Source organism: Nymphaea colorata, chromosome 3 (genome assembly GCF_008831285.2).
Source record: "Nymphaea colorata isolate Beijing-Zhang1983 chromosome 3, ASM883128v2, whole genome shotgun sequence".
In the NCBI taxonomy this organism is placed as follows: Eukaryota; Viridiplantae; Streptophyta; class Magnoliopsida; order Nymphaeales; family Nymphaeaceae; genus Nymphaea; species Nymphaea colorata.
Window position 1 is genome coordinate 18304354 of NC_045140.1, and position 23288 is coordinate 18327641.

Sequence of the window (23288 nt, forward strand, 5' to 3'; positions counted from 1 at the left end):
ACCTGTAAGAACACCTTGTTTGTTGTGCTAATAAGGCAACTACAGAGAACTTGATGACTCTGCTGTAATAAGATGGACAATTGCAGAAAATAGTAGTAACATCTAAAAAGAAAAGCAACGAGCCATACAAACAATGAACATAAAGTATGAGACCGAGAAACTTGGAAAGCATAGCAAGTTCGTATGTATACAACTCAATCCACACAAATAAAACAACTAAAAAATTTCATAAGAAACTCACTCAAGTCTCTGGCCCCAATCTCCTCAGCATGTAGGTGAAGACAATCAAATTGATTAGCAGCCACGAGTAGCACTTCTTAAAAAACAGCACTCCTGTTCTTCAAAAATATGTGACGCCAAATTTCTATACACATTTAGTGCAAGGAACATGGCGCATGTTAGGTCCAGATTTCACTATGGGGAGCTCTTTAAGGCACCTTGTTTTCATCGGTTCTAAAAGTTTAGCAAATAAGAGTGAAGAACTTCAGTAAAACCAACATTAGCAAGGCGTCTCTCTATGTCATACATTACTGATCTTCAGCATGCGTTATTGTAGAAGTTGGGCATAATGGCACGGAGATGATGATTTATAGTATTCAGCGAAGTCCATTTGAATATGAACTTCAGCAGCACTTGAGGTATGCAACCTCTAGCATCCACGTCGCCAGATTGTTTCCATCTTTTATTTTTGATATACCACGAATCTCCTGTAGAAGTTGATAGCCTATGCCTCAACGTATAACAACCTTCAAGCAATGAAAAACCTAAATTTGTGGTGTTTAAAATAGAATTGCAGTCTACATTATTTTAGAGAGATAAGGTGGCAAGCAACCCCTCAAATCGTAAAAGGTGTCATCATCATGGGCGTCCCCTGCGACATTCTTGAATTTCAACACTATTTAGGTTTCATTGGATCTAACTTCTAAGGATGCCTGGACCTATTTGGGGGTCTCTTCACCGAGAGAAACAGAATGTAGCAACTAGCAATCAATTTCGTAATATATCAGTCTTCACACAATTCTTACCACAAAATGTATAGGTTTTTCATACTCGTTTCAATTGAATTAGCATTTGTAAAACAAATGCTGCAACGTGGCCATTGTCCTCTGTTCTTGGCTAAGCATTTTAGATGTAAACCAACACTCCCATAGCAAGAATTTGGGTAACCAGAAATTCTGATTTCACCTTCAATATATCCTCCTGTTTTCCTGCTAGCAATCCATCGACGTTGTCATCCATCTAGTGTAGCAAAGACTCCAGACCCGAATGCCCCATCTTCTCCTTTTAGCAATTGCGATATGTTTCCTACTATGTCCTGCTCTTTCGTTTCTTGCATGAAGGAATCAGTCCCCATTGGTACATGGAACAAAGTTAAAGTTATTGCAGACAAAAAGGAAAACTATATATAGGATAGCAGTAAGTATTATCTATGGCGCCATGGATCTCCAACGGTGAACGGTGCGACAGATGAAAAACTGAAGCTGTGATTGAACCTACTTGAACGCTAAGATAGATGTTTTGCACATTTCGATAGCCAGTTACAAAAGTTTGTTTATGTGCATCGACTCCACTTAAGGCTGCCTGCCTTATACTTCAACCGCCCTTAACCTTGGTGATGCATAAAATAACGAAGTCATCGACTAGCCATCATCTCCCCAAGTGGCAGCCTACTTGCGTTGAATAACCCATGTTCACCAATTTGTACATCTTATAAGCATTCACAAATTTCAATGTCAAAAACTATTGTTGGCTGTACCCATCATACTGGTCGTCGATTGCTTTGCCGACTGTCGGAGCTCTGTTTCGACGCATTGCTCACTGTCGGAGCTTCATTTTCTACACCATGTCCGAGCTCCTTCAATCACCAATGGATGATCCACCGCGTTGATTTTTTTTATCTTCCTCAGCCACTGACACTGCAAAGGGAAGTTTCAGTTGTAGGGTTTTTGGTGAACAGATCAAAAGTGTGAAGGCATCGTGAGAAGAGAGAAAAAGAAACGAGGAAGAAGAATGGGCCAAAAAAGAGATATCTCATTTTACATATGATGAGGTATTTATACAACTTTACAGGCATATACAGATCCCACAAATTTTGGGATTGAGAAATCACAATCTTATGATAGAGGGAAAGAATATAATTTCTTTCCTGAAATTTCTCTTTCTGATTCTTCTCTTTGATGTATAGGAAAGATTTTTCCTGATTCCTGAAAATCAACAAACTGATTTTCCTCTCCAATACTCCCCCTCAAGTTGGTGTGTGCAAATCTGAAACACCCAACTTGATTCTTAAAGTTTGAAAACTATCTTTTCCCAATGGTTTAGTGAAAATATTAGCTAGTTGCATACATGATGATACATGATGAGCCCGAATTATTCCTTGCTGAATTTTTTCTCTTACAAAGTGACAATTTAGCTCTATGTGTTTCGTTCTTTCATGAAAAACTGGATTTGCTGAAATATGCAGAGCAGCTTGATTGTCGCAATATAAATTGACTGGTTTATCATGACTCCATCCCAAGTCATTCAATAAGGCTTTTAACCAAACAACTTCACAAGTTGTCAAAGCCATTGCCTGGTATTCTGCTTCAGCAGACGATCTGGCAATAGTAGACTGCTTCTTTGATTTCCAAGAGATAGGACTATTCCCCAAGAACACAATATATCCACGAACTGATTTACGAGTGGTAGGACAACTAGCCCAATCTGAGTCACAATAGGCCCTCAATTGTTTTGCACTTGATGAGGATAAAAGTATTCCGTTTGCTTGTTTTGCACTCTAAGTGCCGCTTCATAATGTGTAGTTTGTGGCGATTGCATGAACTGACTGAGAACTTGGACTGAATACATTATATCTGGACGAGTAATGGTTAAATAGATCAAACGTCCAACTAACCTCCTGTATTTAGCTGGATCTTTCAGTGGAATACCATCATTGGGAGTTAATCGCAATTTTTGCTCCATTGGGAATTCTATAGGCTTGGCTCCTATCAAACCTGCATCATTCAAAATATCCACAATATATTTTCTTTGACTTATAAATATTCTCGATGGCGCTCTTGCAACTTCTATGCCAAGAAAATACTTAAATATTTCCAAGTCCTTAATGTGAAATTTCGAATGTAAATATTGCTTAACTGAAGCAATTCCTGGTTCATCATTTCCTGCAATGATAAGATCATTAACATAGACAAGAATAACAATAAATTGTTTGTCATGTTTCCGAGTAAAGAGAGTATTGTCAGCTGATGATTGAATGAAACCAGCGCCTTTGAGTGCAGATAACAGCTTGTGAAACCAGTTACATGGCGCTTGCTTGAGTCCATACAGAGACTTATGAAGGCGACACTCTTTATTACTAGAATACTCCCCCTCACGCAGAAGGCCTGGAGGAATGGTCATGTATATTTCCTCATGTAATTCTCCATGTATAAATGCATTACTCACATCCATTTGATATAAGTGCCATCCTTGAATAGAAGCAAGAGCAAGAAGTGTGCGCATGGTTGTTAACTTTGCAACCGGAGCAAATGTCTCATGATAATCAAGTCCCTCTAGTTTAGTGTATCCTTTAGCAACAAGTCTGGCTTTGTAGCGTTCAATACTTCCATCTGATCGTCGTTTTATCTTATAAACCCAACGACAACCAATAGGTTTTTTGTGTGGAGGCAAAGTAGTAATAGACCATGTACTGTTTTGTTCAAGAGCCTGAATCTCATCAGCCATAGCACTTCACCAATGTTGATATTTAACCGCTTCAGCATACGAGCTAGGTTCAACATCACTCATGATAGAGGTCAAAAATGCATAATGAGATTTAGAGAATTTGTGAACAGGTAAATAATTGTGTATGGGATAACGTGTACCTGAGGATTGCTTAGTTGAAGTAGATTCCTTAGGCGGTGAACTTATAACCATCACATTGGAACACACATAGTCTTGAAGATAGGATGGTGAATGACGAGGACGACTAGATTTCCGTAGAGCAAGTGAATCTGGAGGAGGTGGGTCATTGGACATAGCTCGATGATCTAAAACTGGTAGATTTTGGTCATTGTTGATGGAATCGTGAGGTTGAATGGGTGATAACGGAGAGGAATTTGCTGGAACACCATTCTCACACGATGACATATATTTCTCTCCAAGGTAATCAGGTTGAGGATGAGGTAAAACAACATTGTTCAGATCATTTGTATGGCATTGTTCGGTTAAAAAAGGAAAATTATCCTAAAAAAAAGATATATCTCTGCTTATAAAAATTTGTTTGGTATCTAAATCATATACCCGATACCCTTTCTGAGTATGAGGATATCCGACAAAAACACATTTGTGTGCACGTGATGAAAACTTATGCATGGGGTTCAAATTTTTGGCATAACACAAGCATCCAAAAACACGCAAATCCTCATAATTGGGCTTTTTATGAAAGAGAAGTTCAAACGGGGATTTGTTATTTAAAAGAGTTGACGGCATTCTATTAATTAAAAAGGTTGCTGTCAAAATACATTCACCCCAAAAAGTTACCGGGAAATTTGCTTGAAACCTAAGTGCTCGCGCTATCTCTAGTAGATGACGATGTTTCCTCTCAACACGTCCATTTTGTTGAGGAGTTCCAACACATGAGGTTTGATGTTCTATGCCATGCTCATGAAAATATGCTTGCATATTATGAGCTGTAAATTCAGCACCATTATCACTCCGAACACATTTCACATGAGTATTGAATTGAGTAAACACCATGGCACAAAAACGAGTTAAACAGGAAAATGTTTCAGATTTGAACCTCATCAAGAAAACTCAAGTAGATCGTGTAAAATCATCTACGATGGTAAGAAAGTAATGTGCACCTGTGTGAGATGACGTAGCATATCCTCCCCAAATATCACAATGAATCAAGCCAAACGGATCACTTGCTCTACTAGTACTAGTTGGAAAAGGTAAACTAGTGAATTTAGCTTTAAGACATGCATCACAAGGAGAATCATGCTTGGAAATAGAAATGTTTTCATTCAATAAAAAAAGCTTATCAAATGAAGGATGTCCAAGTCTCATATGCCATATATGAGCTGTCTTATTACTAGGAGAAGCAAACAAAGCATGAGAAGTAGTTGGAAGAAGAAGATGGTAAAGTCCACCGCTCAAGTTACCCACTCCAATCAGCTTCCTCGACAAAGGGTCCTGAAAAGCACAACAGGTTGGAAGAAAAACAGCAATACAATTAGTGGACTTGGTGAACTTTGGAACTGATAATAAATTGTATTTAAAATCAAGAATATATAGGACATCAGTAAGCTGAATATTGGCTGAAAGGTAAACTGTTCCAATAGTAGAAACTAGTGTTTGATGTCCATTGGGTAGGTTAATGACACGCTGTTTCGGTAGAATTTTGATATTATTAAGCAAATGTAGATGAGGGGTCATATGGTCGGAGGCTCCGGTGTCAATAATCCAAGGAAAATGAGTTGAGAATGATTGTTTACCTGCTAGATTAGCAGTAGCCGGTGAAGTATCAACATTTAACCAAGATGCCAATTGACTGACTTGTTCTTCGGTAAGTTGTGATAAAACAACACTGACTTTTACATTGTTTGCCGATGTTTCTCCCTGTTGCGCCTTTTCAATTTTAGATGAATCACCAGTTGAACCTGCAGCCTTAGGATGATTTGGAGGATAACCATGAAGCACATAACATCGAGATTTTATATGTCAAAGCATTCCACAATGATCACATTTTGGTCGAGGACGGTTGCGAGTAGCATTAGGTGTCATTGCCATATTCTTTTTGGTATATGATGTAGGAGAAGACCTGGCTGCAAGGGCTATGTTATTGGATCCAGACAGTTTTGGTGTGAGAAGACGTTGAGTCTCTTCTTGAAGCAGCATAGCATAGACCCTATTAATGTTGGGTAGAGGATCGATAGCAAGAATCTGACTACGAAGATTGCTAAAACTTTCATTCAACCCCATTAAAAACTGATAAACTTTTTCCTGATCTTGGCATGAATGAAACTCTTTGAATGCACCACAAGTACATGCAGACACAGTCGAATAAGAACCGAGTTCATCCCAAAAAGTTTTGAGTGTAGTAAAGTAGACAGCCAATGAATTTTGTTCTTGACGTAAATCAGATATCATCATCTTCAATTGATAGATACGAGTAGCATTACCTTGAGAGAAACGTTCTTGCAGATCAATCCAAACTTCGTGAGCTTCACTGGCATAGATGACGCTATTTGCTATCTCCTTCGATAATGAATTGAGAATCCATGATAGAACCAAATCATTACAGCGAACCCATGCCATATAGTCTGAACTAGTGGTGGTTGGTTTCGGAATAGAACCATCAACAAATCCGAACTTGTTCTTGGCACTAAGGGCCATCTTCATTGCTCGTCGCCATGTGGAATAGTTGTCGCCAACAAGAGGATTTGTCACTAGAATAGCACCAGGATTATCAGAGTGATGCATGATGAAAGGTGATTCATTTTGTTCACCAGTAAACCGATCAACCACAGGAGTTGTTGCCATAGTAAAAAAAATATTGAATGTGCCCAAAAATTAGTATAGTGCGCGAAGCTTCAGATCCAAACCCGAATCCGATTAGAAGAAGGATCCATGGCACAATGATAGCGCGTCTGACTCCAGATCAAAAGGGAGCAGTCGAGCGCCTCGGCGTTGGTCCTTTCGCTTACCTTCCTCCCCGTGAAGAGTACCGACTCCACGTTACACTGCTTGAGGACGACGGTGGGGAAGGCCCTGCCGCCCTGGAGCAATCCGGGAACGAACCAAAGAGGAACTCGCCGGTTTGCAATGATAAAAATGCACACTTACGGGTTGTGACCTTTGATTTCAAGAGTCTACGAGCCGGTCAGTGAGCTAGACGGACGGTCTCCCTCTCAACCAGCAGATTTGGGCGCTCGAGAGGGCGAATGAATGCGGAGCTTCGAGCGAGCGGATGACGCTCGAGTAGGAAGGACGCTCGAGCAGGAGGCTCGAGCGGCAAGCAGGAGCAGACGGGAAGCGGGAGCTTCGTGCCCGGCGCTCGAGTTCGAGCGGAGAATCTTCGAGCGAAGCAGACGGGAAGCGAGGGCTTCGTGCAGGAGCCGGGCAGAGCATGTCGCTTGGGCGAGCGCTTGGAGAGTAAGACGCGAGCAAAAGGGCGCTCGGGCGGAAGCGAGCGATGGAGCGAGCGATGCAGAAGCGGACGATGCAGGACGCTCGGGAAAACGGCTGGAATGGCTTCGCAGAGGAGGCAGAGGAAACGGACAGAACCCTCGGACGAACGATTGGAATGAACCCGCAGAGGAGGCAGAGGCAGAACTCGAGAGGACAGGCGATAACAGAGCCTTCGAGCGAGCGGAAGAGGAGCAGTCCAGTCAGTGAGGCCCTTTCTTCAGACGGTGATTCCCTTTCTAAGAATGACAACAGGGTAAGCGATCTCTTTTCTTCTTTCACGCTCTGATACCATGTGAAGGCATCGTGAGAAGAGAGAAAAAGAAACGAGGAAGAAGAATGGGCCAAAAAAGAGATATCTCATTTCACATATGATGAGGTATTTATACAACTTTACAGGCATATACAGATCCCACAAATTTTGGGATTGAGAAATCACAATCTTATGATAGAGGGAAAGAATATAATTTCTTTCCTGAAATTTCTCTTTCTGATTCTTCTCTTTGATGTATAGGAAAGATTTTTCCTGATTCCTGAAAATCAGCAAACTGATTTTCCTCTCCAATAAAAAGGACCAAAGCATCCACGCAATCCACTAGTAGAAGATTCATGATCAAGGTCAATAATGCAGTATTGCATTTCCACTAACATTTTCGTACGATGAAATCACTTTTAACAGCATTAATTAGGACATTAGATAGTGGAATCGACGGAAGCTTGCAGCCTTTCAAAAGAGAAAGCCATTTGTGTCATTTCAAATGCCACCATTTGTATAAAGAGATGAATAAAGTGAAGCTTGTCCTTTAGTTCAAGTGATCAAGGAAGAAGTGGGTGTTAATCAGGGAGGACTACAGTAAAAAAGAAAGAAAATTATTCCCTGAAGATTCTCCCAGAGAGTGGGACGTACATAACGCGCAAGCAGCAGCTTTGCTCAAGACGATAATCAGGGATTGTTGATACAAGTGAGATAAAGTGGTACAACAAAGGAAGTTGCATGGTTCCTCTTTTCCTCTCTAAAAATCATATACAGCATGAACTTTTATCTAAAATATTAATCCCGCTTGTGGAACCTGACTGATGGTGCACTAAACTGTACGTACATTGGAGACTGCATGTCGATAGAATGTGGTCATCTTGGCGTGCACAAGGAATGCGGTGCTTTGACAGTGTGGGGCTACGTTGTTGGACCATTCAATGTGCTTCATAATTTTTTCTTGAAAAAAACCCATTTGCCGGCCTACCCATTTTTTCTATGTTCAGAAAGAGGCTTGCGTTTCTGAATTTCTTGGGTTGGGCCTATGTTCTGAAACAGCCAAACAGAAGCCTGGTCTATTTATCATTACCTGGGCTATTATTAATGCTAAACACTTAGTTAAGTTGTCGTCTTCTCTTTCTTTTCTTGCAAAGTACAAAAGGTATTCTAAACTATCAAGGAGGAATTTGGCTTAGGATAAATAGTAAAAAAAATCATGCTTCTCAAGATGATATTAGGTTGATATGAAGTGTTTAATTGGCAGTTTATAAAACATGAGCCAATCTTGAGAAATTCCAACGTCCTCTCTCCCCTCTCAATACACACACACACACACACACAGATCAGAGCAACAAGTGCAGAAGGAACTATCATGCACTTCCATAAAATATGTTTGGCATCTGGGGGTTAGGCAGACCGCTATATCTTTACAATCAGATTACCTTACAAAAAAATCAGAAAGGAATCTGGCTGCCAAGAAAGGAACCCACCAAATTCTATTAGTGATGAGTTATTTGTGTGCCGATTTGCTAGCTAGCGATGCAAAAAGTGGTTAGCATATTGACAGAGAAAGGAGATACGGAATCAACGATGGTATATTTGGTCCAAGATCACACCTGAATTAAAAAGAAGAACGTAACGTGGTGCTTTCATGCGGCTGTCACTGATGAGTTAAGAAGAAAAAGATGAACACGTCCAAAATATCTTTGAAACAAGCAAGGCAACACAGAAATATGGGGTTTTCCTCTTACACCACGATCCGATCATAAAATTACTCCACTTCCTTTATGAATGAGGAATTAATTTTCAGTTTCTCCCTTCTTATTTGATATACAACTTTCATCTCCAACAAGATCTGAACTACCAATTTCTTGGCGAACAATTCTTCGGACTTATTCCCCGAAAAATTACTTTCCTTAACAATATTCACTATTTAAAAAATAGGAAATATGGGAACACTAAGAAAATTAATGAAACAATGGCTGTTGTGCTATTCTTACAAAAGGATGAAAACCGATTCAAAAGTTTGAAATTAGTGTACATTTATTCAGGTATGCTTTGTTGGCGATGTTTTTTAAAAATTAGAACGACTATTCGAATGACAAACAACCCAATTTCGCAAAATCTCTTAAATTGGTCGACAAACAACCCAATTTCGCAAAATCTCTTAAATTGGTCTTCCATCGGTTCCTCGCACTATTTTTGCGGCATATGTAGCTCTTATACATTGTGAGCTCATCTTATAAAAGAAATGAGGTACCTAATGTGTTACCGGACTGTTGTCGGGCAGGTTTCTTCATTTTCTTCGAGACGCATTTATTTTCTCTTAGCCCAAGTTGGGGGGTGTGCATGAGATTTTTAGGGAAAATTAGCATTACCCTTGTTTCTTAACACCGTGTACCAGTCATTCAAATGAAGATACAAAAGCACAATGAGCTACTTTTATAAGTCATAATCTGGTTACAACTTCGGGAAAATGTCTGTGGAAAGCTGCAGACAGTGAATTCCTTTGACATAACGAAAGCATTAGGGGGCCTTTGCTAAGTTATACATAAAACGAATCCGTCCCCAGTCAAAGAAATATATTTTGGAGAATTCTTCAGCTTCCACTAACTGACAGTGAATTGATATATTATTCGCTCCTCCCTTATCGTGATCGAGAAATTGACATGATAGTTGCACTCTTAACTCTTAAATTAAAGCTGTTGATTTGATGCATTAGCAGCCTACTACAGTCAGCTACTGGCAAAAATAAAGCTGATTTGGATATGCAAGAGTCGGTGGTGGATTTGCCTTGAGATAAGAATGAGACAGATGAAGTTAGAACGCTACAAATTTGTCAAAAATTGATCCCCAAACGAACTTTAGTAGTTATTATGGATTGTGGGGCAACAAGAATTCGTGTTTACTAGCCCAACAATCAACTGCCCACAATGTAAAAATAATTTTGTTACCAAGAATCATGTTGTTACTGTCAAAGAAACATGTTTTAGTATGTGATCCCAAGCAATGAACATGTTGAGTGTGCAACTTCTCACCCGTGATCTGCAGCTAAAATGGAGGCGTAATATGGCGCCATGATCACAGATTCCTGCTAATCTCCAGGACCGGAACCAAGCGCAGATTATGCGAGCTGCCAATTCACAGAGCGCTGATGCACGTACTTTTGGTGGATTCTGTATCCGTATTGAGAATGATGAAACCAACTGAAGATGAGATTTCAGATCATTCCTGAAATGGATTTCGATCGTATATGTTCCCCTGTACAATATATATAATCTCCAATTTTCATTATTTGGTACCATAAAGTGCCAAACATCTTGGAAAACAGTGGCTTTATGCTAAAATGTGGCACATGCCTTTTCAAACAAAAGCCTAAGCTACCACAAGAAATTCATTTCATGCATCAACCTGCTAAATATTGTGACTGTGCCATGATGGTTTGTACAGTTACTGTACCACAATTGTACTTTGATCCTAACAGTTCCACGCACCAGTTTCAGAATGGTTACAGTCATCTCTGTGCCAAAATGTCAACTAAAAATAGCTATGCACTCTCGACAAATGGACACAACTCATAAGAATGAGGTGTATTAGGCAATACAGAAAACCAGAAGTTCCAAGTAAGAAAACAACAAAAACTTCAGTCATAACTTAAGTTCAAGAAAAACCAGTGAACCAAGTCAGCTTATCTCCAAGAGATTTACCTCACCAAGTTTTCACGCAGTCTGCTGTTACACTAAGTTGCAGATGGTGAGAATGTTATCTTGGATCCTCCTTTATGTATTGACAGAAAAAGAATGGCTTCTTCTGCAACAGAAAAAAAAAATCCAGTCTCAAATCAGCAAAAAGTGAAACTTTACACGTGTATTGGAGGAAGAGATTGCGTACCTGCAACTTATATGTGAATGTCGTCATAGTGCCAAACTCATACCACTACTTACAAATGCTATTGCTCGAGCCAAGTGTGCGTCGTACTAGCAAGCACTTGCTGTGCAGGGGGAGATAATGGCAAAAGCACATAGACTAATCTAAGTGAACTCCACGTACTATCACTGCCACTATTTGAAGAAGGTGGTGTCTGACCCGAAAACTCAGGCAGTTGGAGAAGGTTTTGTGTAACGTAGTTGCTTCTCAGTTCCGATGATGTTTATGGGATGAAGAATTTGCTATAGAAAAGCATATTAGTGGATCTATCAGAGTTTAATATCCAGCTTCATCATGATGAAGAGCATTAACTATTTAATCTGAATAGGCAGTGAAATGAGGTACACATCACCATCATGCCAACCTATCTGTCCTTTCTTTGGTCAGAAAAATCATGAAATTCAGTAGGCTGTCTGGGTATTCTTTCTCAGAGCATACCATAGTATTTCTCGCAGGTGTCGACATCTATCGCCATGATAAATGAATGTTTACAGCACTCTATGCATGCGTCTGTAATAGCTTAGGCATCCTAGCACCGAAGTTCAGCATTTTAAATTATTATTACCCATTTCAAGGCTGTGAGATTGGCTACTGACTCAAAAAGCTGGGAAATTAAAATTCTATCGGGAACTGGAAGGGTTTTCATTCTCTATGTTACTTGGTTCAAAGAAAAAAAATTCTAGATTGACTAAAGCGAGTTGGTAGTAAAAAGGAAAAATATTTTATGACCTGAGAACTTGTTCCAGAAAAACATCTCCTGTGGATGATCTTGTTCTGCTATTAGCTGAGGACCCCGGAACCGAAAGCTTTTTTAAACGCAACACTTTGCTCGTCGTATCTTGTCCTCACATCAACTGCTTACGGAGATACCACTACGCGCCATTGAACTCATTCTACTTTTGGATCTCCACCCGATTCTTTTGCAAGCCCACTTCGAGCTATTGAATGCAAAAAAGGCCCCACATTATTGTTCGCATGTAAAAGTGTCGAGGGTATTTGAGGTTCATCTATTGTGACAAAGGAACGGCCCTTCGCTTGCTCTGCCGCAACAAACTAAAGGTGAAGTTTTCTCTGAATCCTCAAGCAATGCATCTATTTCGGGAAATTGGTTGAGTTTTGGACCCAAGGGACATTGAAGAAGGGCCTCATGTTCAAAGTGTGAGCTAGCAACAACCTCCTTGCAGTTTCAACCACTCGGTTGTCTCCGTCGTCGTCATAGTTTGGTTTCTCATGGCTATAACAAGGAGATCATGGCTGAACAAGTCCTGCATTCTGATCATTGGTGAATACTGATATAACTTTTATTTATTTAATAACTGACATTGTTGCATGCATGTCTCTTGCGTTTCTATTGCTCAAATCATCCTATAAATGCAGTTGTTGCCAGCGTTGAGAGGTTTGCATACAAGGGTGTGGCTGCCAATTTAGTGAGCTATCTTACTGATGTCTTGCACGAGAGCACCTCTGTAGCAGCAAAGAACATCAACACCTGGTATGGAGTTACCTCAATGCTTCCTCTTGTTGGTGCCCTACTTGCGGACTCTTATGGCGATCGGTACTCAACGATTCTGGCATCTTCTTTGCTTTATATATTGGTAAGTATATATATTCCCTTTCTATGTTAACCCCACGTTCTTTCTTTGTAGTCCACGTCTGCTTGCAGAAATACTTCACATCACTTAGACATGGCATCTGTTGTTCATGAGTATCTGAAATCTTCACCATTTTGTCATGAGAATTCCAGGTGCAGTAAATGCCCAGGAAAAACATGGACACTATTACAAGAACTTCCGTTGCAAATGTCAAAATGTTTTCGTGGTAGCTTAGAGCCAATTTTTGGTTTTTTTTCTTCACTTCAGCCATTGAAATATTAAGAAACTGATACTAACAAGAATTGTGACTATGCTTAAAATACATTAACACTTGCCTCTAGTTCATGAAGTTATGTTTATGTAATTATGTGGTCAAGAACACAAAATGACTTGAACCCCAAGGATTTCTTTTCTTCGTCACTTCTAGGGCCTTGCTTCGTTGTCTTCGTGGGCGCTTCTGTGGACTTGGTTTCCGAAGAGGAAAAGGTCATCTTCCCCTCTGTTTTTGTCTCTGTACTTGACATCTATAGGCCAAGGAGGTTATAATCCATGTCTCCAAGCCTTTGGCGCGGACCAATTGGAAGAAGAGGAAGATGTGCTGCCTCGAGACAGTACTGAGGAGAACACTAGCACAAGGAGCTTGTTTTTCCAACAGTGGTATTTCGGCATCTGCAGTGGGAGTCTCCTAGGGGTTATCATACTGTCGTATGTACAAGACACTTTCGGCTGGGGCATCGGATTCGCCATCCCTGCTGCTGCAATGATGTTGTCAGCCTTGTGTTTCTCGTGTGGGTCGCCCTGCTACAAGAGAAAACAGAGCAAAACTGAGAAGCCTACTGGCAGCATGATCGACACCATTAGAGCAATTGGAAGGAAAATGATGGGCAGAAGTCTCCCTTTAACTGCAAATGACGAGCATTTGGCCGAGCTAGAGTAATCTCCCTCTCTCTCTCATGTGTGTGTGTGTGTGCGCGCCTTTCAAACTTCAAAAAACCAGAGATCCATGCCAGAAATTGTGTTTCTGTGTTTCTTTCCATTTTTTCAGAAAACCAGTGATCCTCCCTAGATGGTACTCTTTGAAAAGGGCATTTTTCAGCAGACATGACTGGCAATTTGTCGGTGGTCGTTTGCAGGCTACAAGAGAAGGCTCCCATGGTCGACAATGGCCGCATTGGCGTTCTGCAGACAAACACTTGTAAAGGTATAATCTCAGGGGAAGATGCAAGGATTGTTCTCAGATTACTCCCCATTTGGGCAACATGCCTGATGTTCGCAGTCGTATTTCAACAACCCACCACTTTCTTCATCAAGCAAGGCATCACGATGAAGAGGAACATAGGAAGGAGCTTCGAAATCCCCCCGGCGACTCTCCAAAGTGTGATAACGATATCTATAATCCTGCTGATGCCGCTATACGATCCACTCCTCATTCCCTTAATCAAGAGAATCACAGGCAGTGAGCAAGGGATAAATACATTACAAAGAATATGCATTGGAATGTTTCTATCAATCATGGCGATGGTGATAGCAGCAATATTAGAGAACAAACGGCTTCAAATGCAGACGTTCGACAATGGAACAAGAGTCGACATCGTCCATATGAGTATATTCTGGTTGGTACCACAGTACATTTTATTGGGCATCTCAGACGTGTTCACCGTGGTGGGTATGCAGGAATTCTTCTACTCGCAGGTGCCGAGTAGAATGAGAACAATAGGAATAGCTCTATACACAAGCGTGTTTGGATTTGGGAGCTTCCTAAGTGCCATATTGATATCTATGATAGAACTGGGGACAAGGATGAGGGGACAGAGAAATTGGTTTTCAGATGATCTGAGTGAAGCAAGGCTAGATCTTTATTTTTGGCTTCTTTCTCTTCTAAGTACTTTGAGTATGGTGTTATTTATAAGTATGTCAAAGTATTACAGTCACAAGTATGCTTTGGCCAACAACAATTGTAAATGAATTGTATGTTTTTGTGTATCCATTTAGAACCCTTTCATGAATTAGTAATTTGCTTATTGATTCACTTTGCATACAGTAATTGAAGCATGTTACTCTTTAAGCTTAGTTTGCGTAGCAAAGTGCTTTACTCTTTTACTGGGGCCGGGCATCAATCTTACCTCTCATGTTAGTGACCAATGAAACTTCCCCTTAAATAAATATTGTTCAGTGGGTATTCTTTTGGATTTAATTTTCGTGTAGGATGTGCTCAATGACACAAAGAATGAAAAGTGTCACGTTAATCTTCAATCAGATGTGGTATTGGAAGATCCACTTTCTTACCGTCCAACAGTATTTTAACTATTTATGACAAAGTACAGTTTCAAAATCATCCAGCGTAAACTTTGTCTGTTCTTCCCTAGTGTCCGTGCAAGCAAAACTTTTGCTGATACCAATCAATAATTCGTGAACGTTCAGTTTAAGAATGCCTTAAAAAGCTCAAGGCGCACTCAAATTTTTAATACATGGATATGGTAGATAAGTCATATTAAATGTGACATAAACGCGAGATTTTCTTTTCTTAAAGTAGGAACGTCACATCGGATATATGCTTAGCTGCATCAGTTTTATTTTTCCAGATATTTATATATTTGGATTTGAATACGAACTAAAAATAAGTCATATTATCCAAATCCGACATTCAATTTACAATTCGGTTCTGATCTGATCTGATCTGAATCTGATTTTTACATTTATATTTGAATCCAAATCCGAATTTTGAACTGAATCCAACACTTTTGCCTCTTGTTACGTTTAGAAAGATTTATGTGAGTCAAAGGTGTGGTCATGTCTCAAGGGTTACTAGATATGAGTATTTCTAAAGGTTTGTCTCCACCAACCAATTTTTCTTGCAGATCTCTGCCAAAAGTCACCAGTTCAAAATCAAGTGATTCAATGACTAGCACAGTTTGTTCGTTGTGATCTATATAATTTTTTCAACAAAAACAACTCAATAGCACATTATTTTCTATAGACTGAGAAATGAAAGAAAGATGTTGTAAGATCAACAACTCAGATGGTATAAAAAGTTTGATGATTCAAGAAATCAAGCTGGTCTTGTCTAAAAAAGTTTGTAATCTGAAACATGGCTTCTAACAGAAAACTACAAGAAATATATCTACGCAATTATATCGGATGAGTTCACAAAGTAATTTACAAACAAATGCTTCGTGAACGCCACGTAAACACTCCTTTAGATGCCATGCATTTGCATCTCATTGGTGCAGAGCATGTGGGACGGTGGTGACTTTTCTTAATTTTTTGTTTTCTTAAATAAAATCGAATCGATGGTTAAAATAATAAAGCACCATTATGTTTTAATATTTTTCAATATGAAGAGATTATTTGTGAGTTTCTTGAAAAAGACAAGGCTTATTTATGATAAGCGTATTTATTTTCGGCACAAAGGTCAAATGCTTCCGTGTAAATTTTCATTAATTTAAATAAATCCCAAAAGTGTGAAGATGGAGCGGAGCCTTTCCCACGGTTTAACATGAGGGGCATTTATGTCATTTTATAGACAAATATTTTTGCCACTACCATTTCCAGCCCCCAATATATAAATTCGGGAACTGTGGCAAACCGGCCTCACCCATTTCCATTAAATTTCGCGTTTAGCCAACATTTGCGTGCTTGAGCGCTTTAAAAAACACATATCCAAATCGTGGCCCTCCAATTTTGACTGCAACCGGATAATATCCACGCCAGCGCCGTTCCGTCCCCAGCAAGACACTACTTGAATTTATATAAAAAAAAAGTGAACTCCAATAAAAAAAATATTTAATTGGGAGTGTATCTTATTGTCATACGTATAGAAAAGATATGCGAATTTTCTTGTTTCATGAGCTTATCTTTTAGAATAACCATTCTTAATCCACCTAGTTATTTGCATCAATTGATTGAGGATGATGTGATTAGTTAATGCGGTTCTAAATTGCTCCTATCTACAAAAAAAAAAAAAATTCAAAAATAAAAAGCAGCAGATCACCATCACCAAGCCATGGTTTTAGATATCAATTTTCTCTAACTAAAACAATTTCTTTCCTATATATCAAATTAAGTACTTAGTAACCGGAGAGATTACAAAGAATCTGTGAGAGTACAATATGTCCAACAAACGAATGGGGGGAGATGAGCAAAATCTGGCAAACAAATGAAAGAAGAATCGACTAAAAACATGAGATATTTGGGGAGAGAGGTGCTAGCTAGTGCTTCTGGGTCGTTTTGGCGTAGAGGTTTTTCATCCACTTGAGTCCAGAAGCAGTCCCTTCCTTCACCTTCTTCATCCCATCCGCAGTCCCTTCCTTCACCTTCTTCATCCCATCTCCCACCATCTTGGCATACTTGCCTTTCCCCTGTGCAGCGGCCGTGGATGTTGGCTGATCACCGCTGGTGTCCCACTGATCTGCCCATGTCATCCCAAACGAGTTCCTGCGCTCCATCGCCTCCCGCTAATTCTTCCACCCCAACCAAGAAAGGCTCCTCAACAATAAGTATGAATGTATGATCACAGAGATAAAAGAGAGAGAGGGCGGATGTAGTAGAGACCAGAATTCAGATGAAGTCTGGGAAAGGGAGTTGGTATATAAATAGCTAGTCCCATGCATCGCATCCTCCAGAAGGTTCGTCACAGGCGACTTGAGCTTCAAAAACAGGAGACGGTGGTGACTGGGAGTCGATTGGTCAGACACGCTTCCAGTTGGCGGCGATACCAGGTTCAGGTTCCTTCCTTGCGTGGGCTTCCGTTTCTTCGTAAATGATCTAATAAACTATTCCAGAAGCGATGACTTGGGCAGCCATTTCCCATCTCTTTTCCCCCTCTAATTGTCACGGAACACGCAACTTTAGTCTTGGCAAGTTGGGTTCCAGGGTTAAGACCTATCTTAGATTTTAAAAGCTTTAAAAATTTTATATGTAAATTTAAAAAATTTTAATGTAATATATATAAAATATTTGGAAATTTTTATTTCGGTGTTTGTTAAAATTTTGAAACTATAATTTCACCGTTCCGACAAAAAATTCACAACTCTATCGTTGGATTTGACCGCAGATGGAGCTTCATTGTACAAGGAAAAGTAGGCCGAGTTGCTAGTGAAATGAATCTGAGTAGGGTAATTTGTTATATCTGATTTAATTATTAGATGTTCACATATTCCACTTCAAATTTGAATTTAGTTATGAATAAACAACACCCTGTACCATATCTGAATTTGAAGTTTACATCCGCAATCCATATTTCATCTTCTTCATATGACTTTAATTTGTTTTCACACTTAATCCAAATTTCTCTTTCAAAATGAATAAATATTGGATGTAAGGTATTTATTTGAACCTAAGGAACAAAACAATTGACTCACTAACAAAAGCCAGTGGCTAGAGCTACATGTGGGCCATTGCGCAGACCAAGCTACAAAAATTATGTTAATTATATATATTGGTACCTTATCAGTTTTCGTCTTATTTATACGTGAGTGCCTTTGAAATCTAAGTGACTAATATCTTATACGCAAAAATTTCTGACTTGGCCACGCTATTGAACAAAGCTTGAAATAATTGAGCCGCGCCTGTCAGTCTACAATCCAGTTCATAAGATCAAAGACTAAACTGCAATAATATGCCGTGCCAAGGACTGAGATTAATATTGTGCCATTCAATGGTTATTCAAATTTCAATGCGGTTAATACATCCAAGGTTCAAGTCCGGAAAAAATTGACGAATTTTTTGAAATTCCATTTGCTTCTGCCAAAATAATGACCAGGACAACATCTGATAAGGAAATCCAAATTCAAAACAACACATGATATTGATCATCAGCAATTCTGGTGTTAGAAAAATACTCGCATCTTCTGGAGATTGAGTGTGTGTCATTTTTTTCAAATGAATGGTCCAAAATCGCTCGGCAGAAATTGATGAGAGATGGAGATTTTGAGAAAAAGATCAATGTTATCCTACTCCAGGGTTTCTAGACGAAATCTTTTTGCGGAAGCTTCTGGATTTGATGATTTAAGTCAAAAGTGACATAAAAATTCGTTCCCTTTATTGATCAAAAAAAAAAAAAAAAAAGACGTGTAGACGTGACCTAATCTGAAAAATCACAAAAAATGTTTGCTTCTAGAGAGAAAATATTCCATCATTCTTCATTTGAAAAGCACCTTTCAATGTTATGCTGTTGACATGGGAAGACAATTTCCTAGATAAGGCTGGGATACTTGGTGCTGAATAACGCCACCTCCTCTTCCGGTCGGTCTGTGGCCAAGCTCGGCCACTCTGTGGCTCACTTCAGCTTCTTCCAGAACAGTCCCCGATGGACTAAAAACACATTGTCATATGCTTTCTCCACCGAGAACCAAGCATTTGAAAGGGCTCAGCTGCAAGCGGTATTTAGCAGTGCATTTGCGAGGTGGTCGGCTGTCTCGTCTTTCAACTTTGTTGAGACGACGGACTTGCAGTCGGCGGACATAAAGATCAGGGGAAGGGGGATGGTAATGCATTGGACGGCAGACTTGGCACACGAGCACATGCATTTGCGCCGGAGGCGGGGATGTGCCATTTAGAAGCCGAGGAGACTTGAGCTATCGATGCTGCCGGCTCGTCGACACCATCCTCCTTCAATCTTGAGTTTGTTGGCGAGACCGGCCATCTGCTGGGTCTTGAACATTCTACTGTTCCAACCGCCAAGATGTGGCCAGAAATCCCACAACAAACAACGAAAGTGAATCTTGATGCTGATGATATCCAAGTCATCCGGACCCTGTATGGTCAAAGGTCCTTGAGACGGTTTAATTTGCTTGAGAGTTAAGATTGGAGAGCATGAACAGGGGAGCATCAACCTTGCTCATGAAATCAGTGTTTCTACCCTTTCTATTTGTTGCAGAAGAATTTCTTTTTTTTTTTATTATTATTGAAAATGATCCATTTATGTTAATCTAGTGCTGAATAAGATCAAACATGATCATGAAATCATTCTTGAGAATCTCTCTGTAGTGCAATTACTTGAGGGAAAGTTTGTAATATTCTTGAGGAACGGCCTAGTGCCAATACAACCTATTTCCACAAAATTAACGAAGATCAAAGGATTGTCAAGTGCATATGTTTTGATTGTGGCAACTTCTGAAATAATAATATTGATGATTTAGTTTGGTATGTAGTCATTATCTAAGGAAATAAACAATCACCTACCTACACGCATCCTGATTTCTATTGAAATGGTCTTTGCACTATTACAGATTACTTTGCTTGCAGGGGCAGAACGAGGGCCCCCTCATGTTTTGAGAAACTAAATTTTACACAATAAACTTTTCAAAAGTGTGAGGTTGGCCCTTGCAAAGCTTATAAAAAATGTAGACCCTTTGCCCGCCCCCATCACCCCCAAGAACAAAATCCTAGCTCTGCCCCTGCTTCCAGTTGGCTTCACGAGGCATTTGAGAAGCATAAGCGGGCCAAGCTGTTTGGAGAATGTGCATAGATCGGATTTGATTAGGGTAATTATCATTTGGACATATCTAGTTTATTGGATGTTCACATTTTCCGGTTTAAATCTGAATTCAAATTCAATTAAGGGGGCGTTTGATATATCTACAATCATTGAATTTTAGAATCAAAATACTCATTAAAAAAATAGAATTATTGAATAAATAGGGTATTATGTTTCTGAAATTAAGGAACTGAAACGTGAAATTTTGCTTCCATTTCAATTTGAAGAGTAATTATGATTCTAGAATTTTCATTCTTGAATCAAAATTCCAAACCAACAAACACCTCTTTCAGAATGAAAGACAGTATATAACATATCTGAATTTGATATTTACATTTGCAATCCATATTTGATCTGTATATCGCTTTTGTTTTCACAATTTAGTCCAATTTTTTAGTTTAAATATATAATTGAACCGGAAGTACATTATTATATGTTCAAACCGGCTTTCAAAATGAATAGATATTGGACATAAGGTATTTATTTCAAACTAAATTCGAAAGATCAATTTTTGACTCATTTATATACGAGTGCCCCTTCAGGATTAACATCTAAACCACTAGTGTCTCAGTCCAAAATTCTTGACTCCAGTACCGGTGAACAAAGCAAAATTCTAGACTAAACCACTGAACAAAGCTTGAACTAGTTTAGTTAAGCCGCATCTGACACTCTACAATCCAGTTCATAAGATCATAGACTAAACCGAAATAATATACTCTGCCAAGGATGAAGATTAATGCTGTGACATTCAATGATTATTAAAATTTCAATTCGGTTATAAGAACAAGGTTGAAGTCCTGGTAAAATTTGACGAGTGTTGCAAGTACGTTGAAAGTCCATTTGATATCTGATAAGGAAATCCAAGTTCAAGAAAAGAAAATTGGAACGAAGCGATGTCATGGAATGGGACCTTGGACTTGATCAGGATATGTATGTCGCTCAACGGTGTTACAGATAGATTCATCTCCATTTTTGTGAATAATGAGTGACAAGAAGCGAAGATGAGACTTTACTTACAAATATAAGCTACTTCATAAACTTCCGTAGAGTTGGCAAATGTCTAGTTTGTCTAAGATTATACTAGCTAGAGAGTTAATTGATCAAAAAGAGAAAGAAAAATAACTGTGTAAAGTAACTTAAAATCTAAAATGAACCCGACGGACTAAATGAAAAACAAACTAAAACTTATTGAGGTTCGGTTCATCGGTTGGAAAAAAAAAAAAGCAAGCTAGAGGATTGCCGACCGGGTAATTTCTACCAGCGAGCCGGATCTGAAATATTTTGGATTTGTTACTGATATAAATCTAAAACACCTGAACAGCAACTTAAACGATTAAAGAGATATAACAAAGTAACCTTAGAATAAGAAAAGAAACTTAAACCTAGTGGAACTATTAAAGAAGAAAATGATAAAATCATTATAGCTATCCCTAAAACAAAATTTAAATCAATAAGAGGAACCCAAAGCAATGCAATAATCAAAGAAGTGGCTAATCTAACATAAAACCGGCAAGAAAACAACCGAAAACTAATCAAGAAACCGATCCGCTGCTGGAATTTAAAATAATCAACAAAAGGGGCTAAATTATACATTTAAACCCACCAAAATGAAACACTGGATGACTGAACATTGGATTTTTATGCTTCTGCAACTGTGCAAAGTAAATACTGACTATGGTATGAAATCAAAAGTACAGAACAATTTAGGCAAATAAACTACAAGCAAGTTAGATTAAATAAATGGTTCTAGGAGAAGAACGATGAACCCCAAATCCTCTAAACTATAATTCAAGCAAGAAACAGTCAAAAGAACTCAATTTACCATAATAAAAACCAAAGTTTTGTGTACAATCTGAACACTGCAGCATACAAGGATTTTAACGATTCCCAACGCATAAAACCCAATTTCTCGTTTAGTACTTGTAAATGATAAGATAAGGTTCCTCTCCTCCTTTAGGCTTCGACTCAATCTGTCGTTTTCCCTTCTTTCCAAGTTAGGAAGGCAAACCAAGAAGAGGGAGTGACCCCATTTCATAGTTCCTTACAGAGTAGTAAATCCTACAATTTTCTATTCCCCTGCTAGAAGAAATGGCTGAAGCTGAGGGTCGAAAATGCATGCGATCTCTGTCTTTCTCATATATGCAGATTCTGCAGGTTCACAAGACATAGAGTTCTCGTCGTTTTGTTTTTATAGGTAATTGCTTGGTCTTCTAGTTTGGAGAGAACAAAAACCCATGAGAAATTTGTTATTGAGGAAAAGGTAATGAATGTAGCCGATCTCCTTCTTCCGACCACGGATCCTTCAATGCTGAATGAGTTGCTCAAGCCTCACAAATTCTGTAGACCATAAAAAAACAACGAAAGTAGGTTTCCCAAATTATGTGATTGCCATTTGTTTCTTTTTCTTTCCCCTCTGTAGAAGGTTGAACGTGATACTTGGTGGGCAGGTGACTACAAGATCTTGAATCACTGTTGAAAAGGTCAAACCTTGAGATACTCTTCAATTTGTGTCAGGCAAAATTGCTACATTCTTTCTGTCCATTTATGTTGTACTTATGACTCACTCAAATAGTTCTCGAATCTATCTCCATAGTTGCACTAATTATCACTTTTCCTATCTTGGTTTTGGACCACATGCTTAAAAGAATTAATTAAGATGGCTGTATTCACTGTCTGCATTGAAATCTTACTGTTTACTGTTTTTACTTTTATTTGAGCCGAAGTCACCTCAGCAGTTAGTGCTCTGTGCTCTCCTGTTTTTCAGTTACCATTGTCCTGAATTATTTTGAAGACGGATCGCACCAAAAGGTTTTTAGACCACCACTACCCAGACAAGTCAATGTCAACAAGCGGCCATGGCAGAAGATTG

The 23288-nt window shown here is 39.1% G+C and overlaps 1 protein-coding gene and 1 long non-coding RNA gene across 2 annotated transcripts; one reads left to right on the plus strand and one right to left on the minus strand.

Annotated features, from left to right (window-relative positions):
- Positions 1-9843: 9843 nt before the first annotated feature.
- On the minus strand, positions 9844-11189 carry LOC116251121 (uncharacterized). The gene is made up of 2 exons (XR_004171610.1): positions 11131-11189; positions 9844-10684 (listed from the first exon to the last, which is right to left on the minus strand). It is a non-coding gene; the product is annotated as an uncharacterized LOC116251121 (long non-coding RNA).
- Positions 11190-11978: 789 nt separating this feature from the next.
- Positions 11979-14957, plus strand: LOC116249683 (protein NRT1/ PTR FAMILY 5.8-like). Its single transcript, XM_031622878.2, has 4 exons — positions 11979-12632; positions 12728-12945; positions 13370-13875; positions 14076-14957. Exons 1-4 carry the CDS (start codon positions 12581-12583, stop codon positions 14905-14907), a joined length of 1608 nt encoding a protein of 535 aa, XP_031478738.1. The 5' UTR covers positions 11979-12580; the 3' UTR covers positions 14908-14957.
- The last annotated feature ends 8331 nt before the right edge of the window (positions 14958-23288 follow it).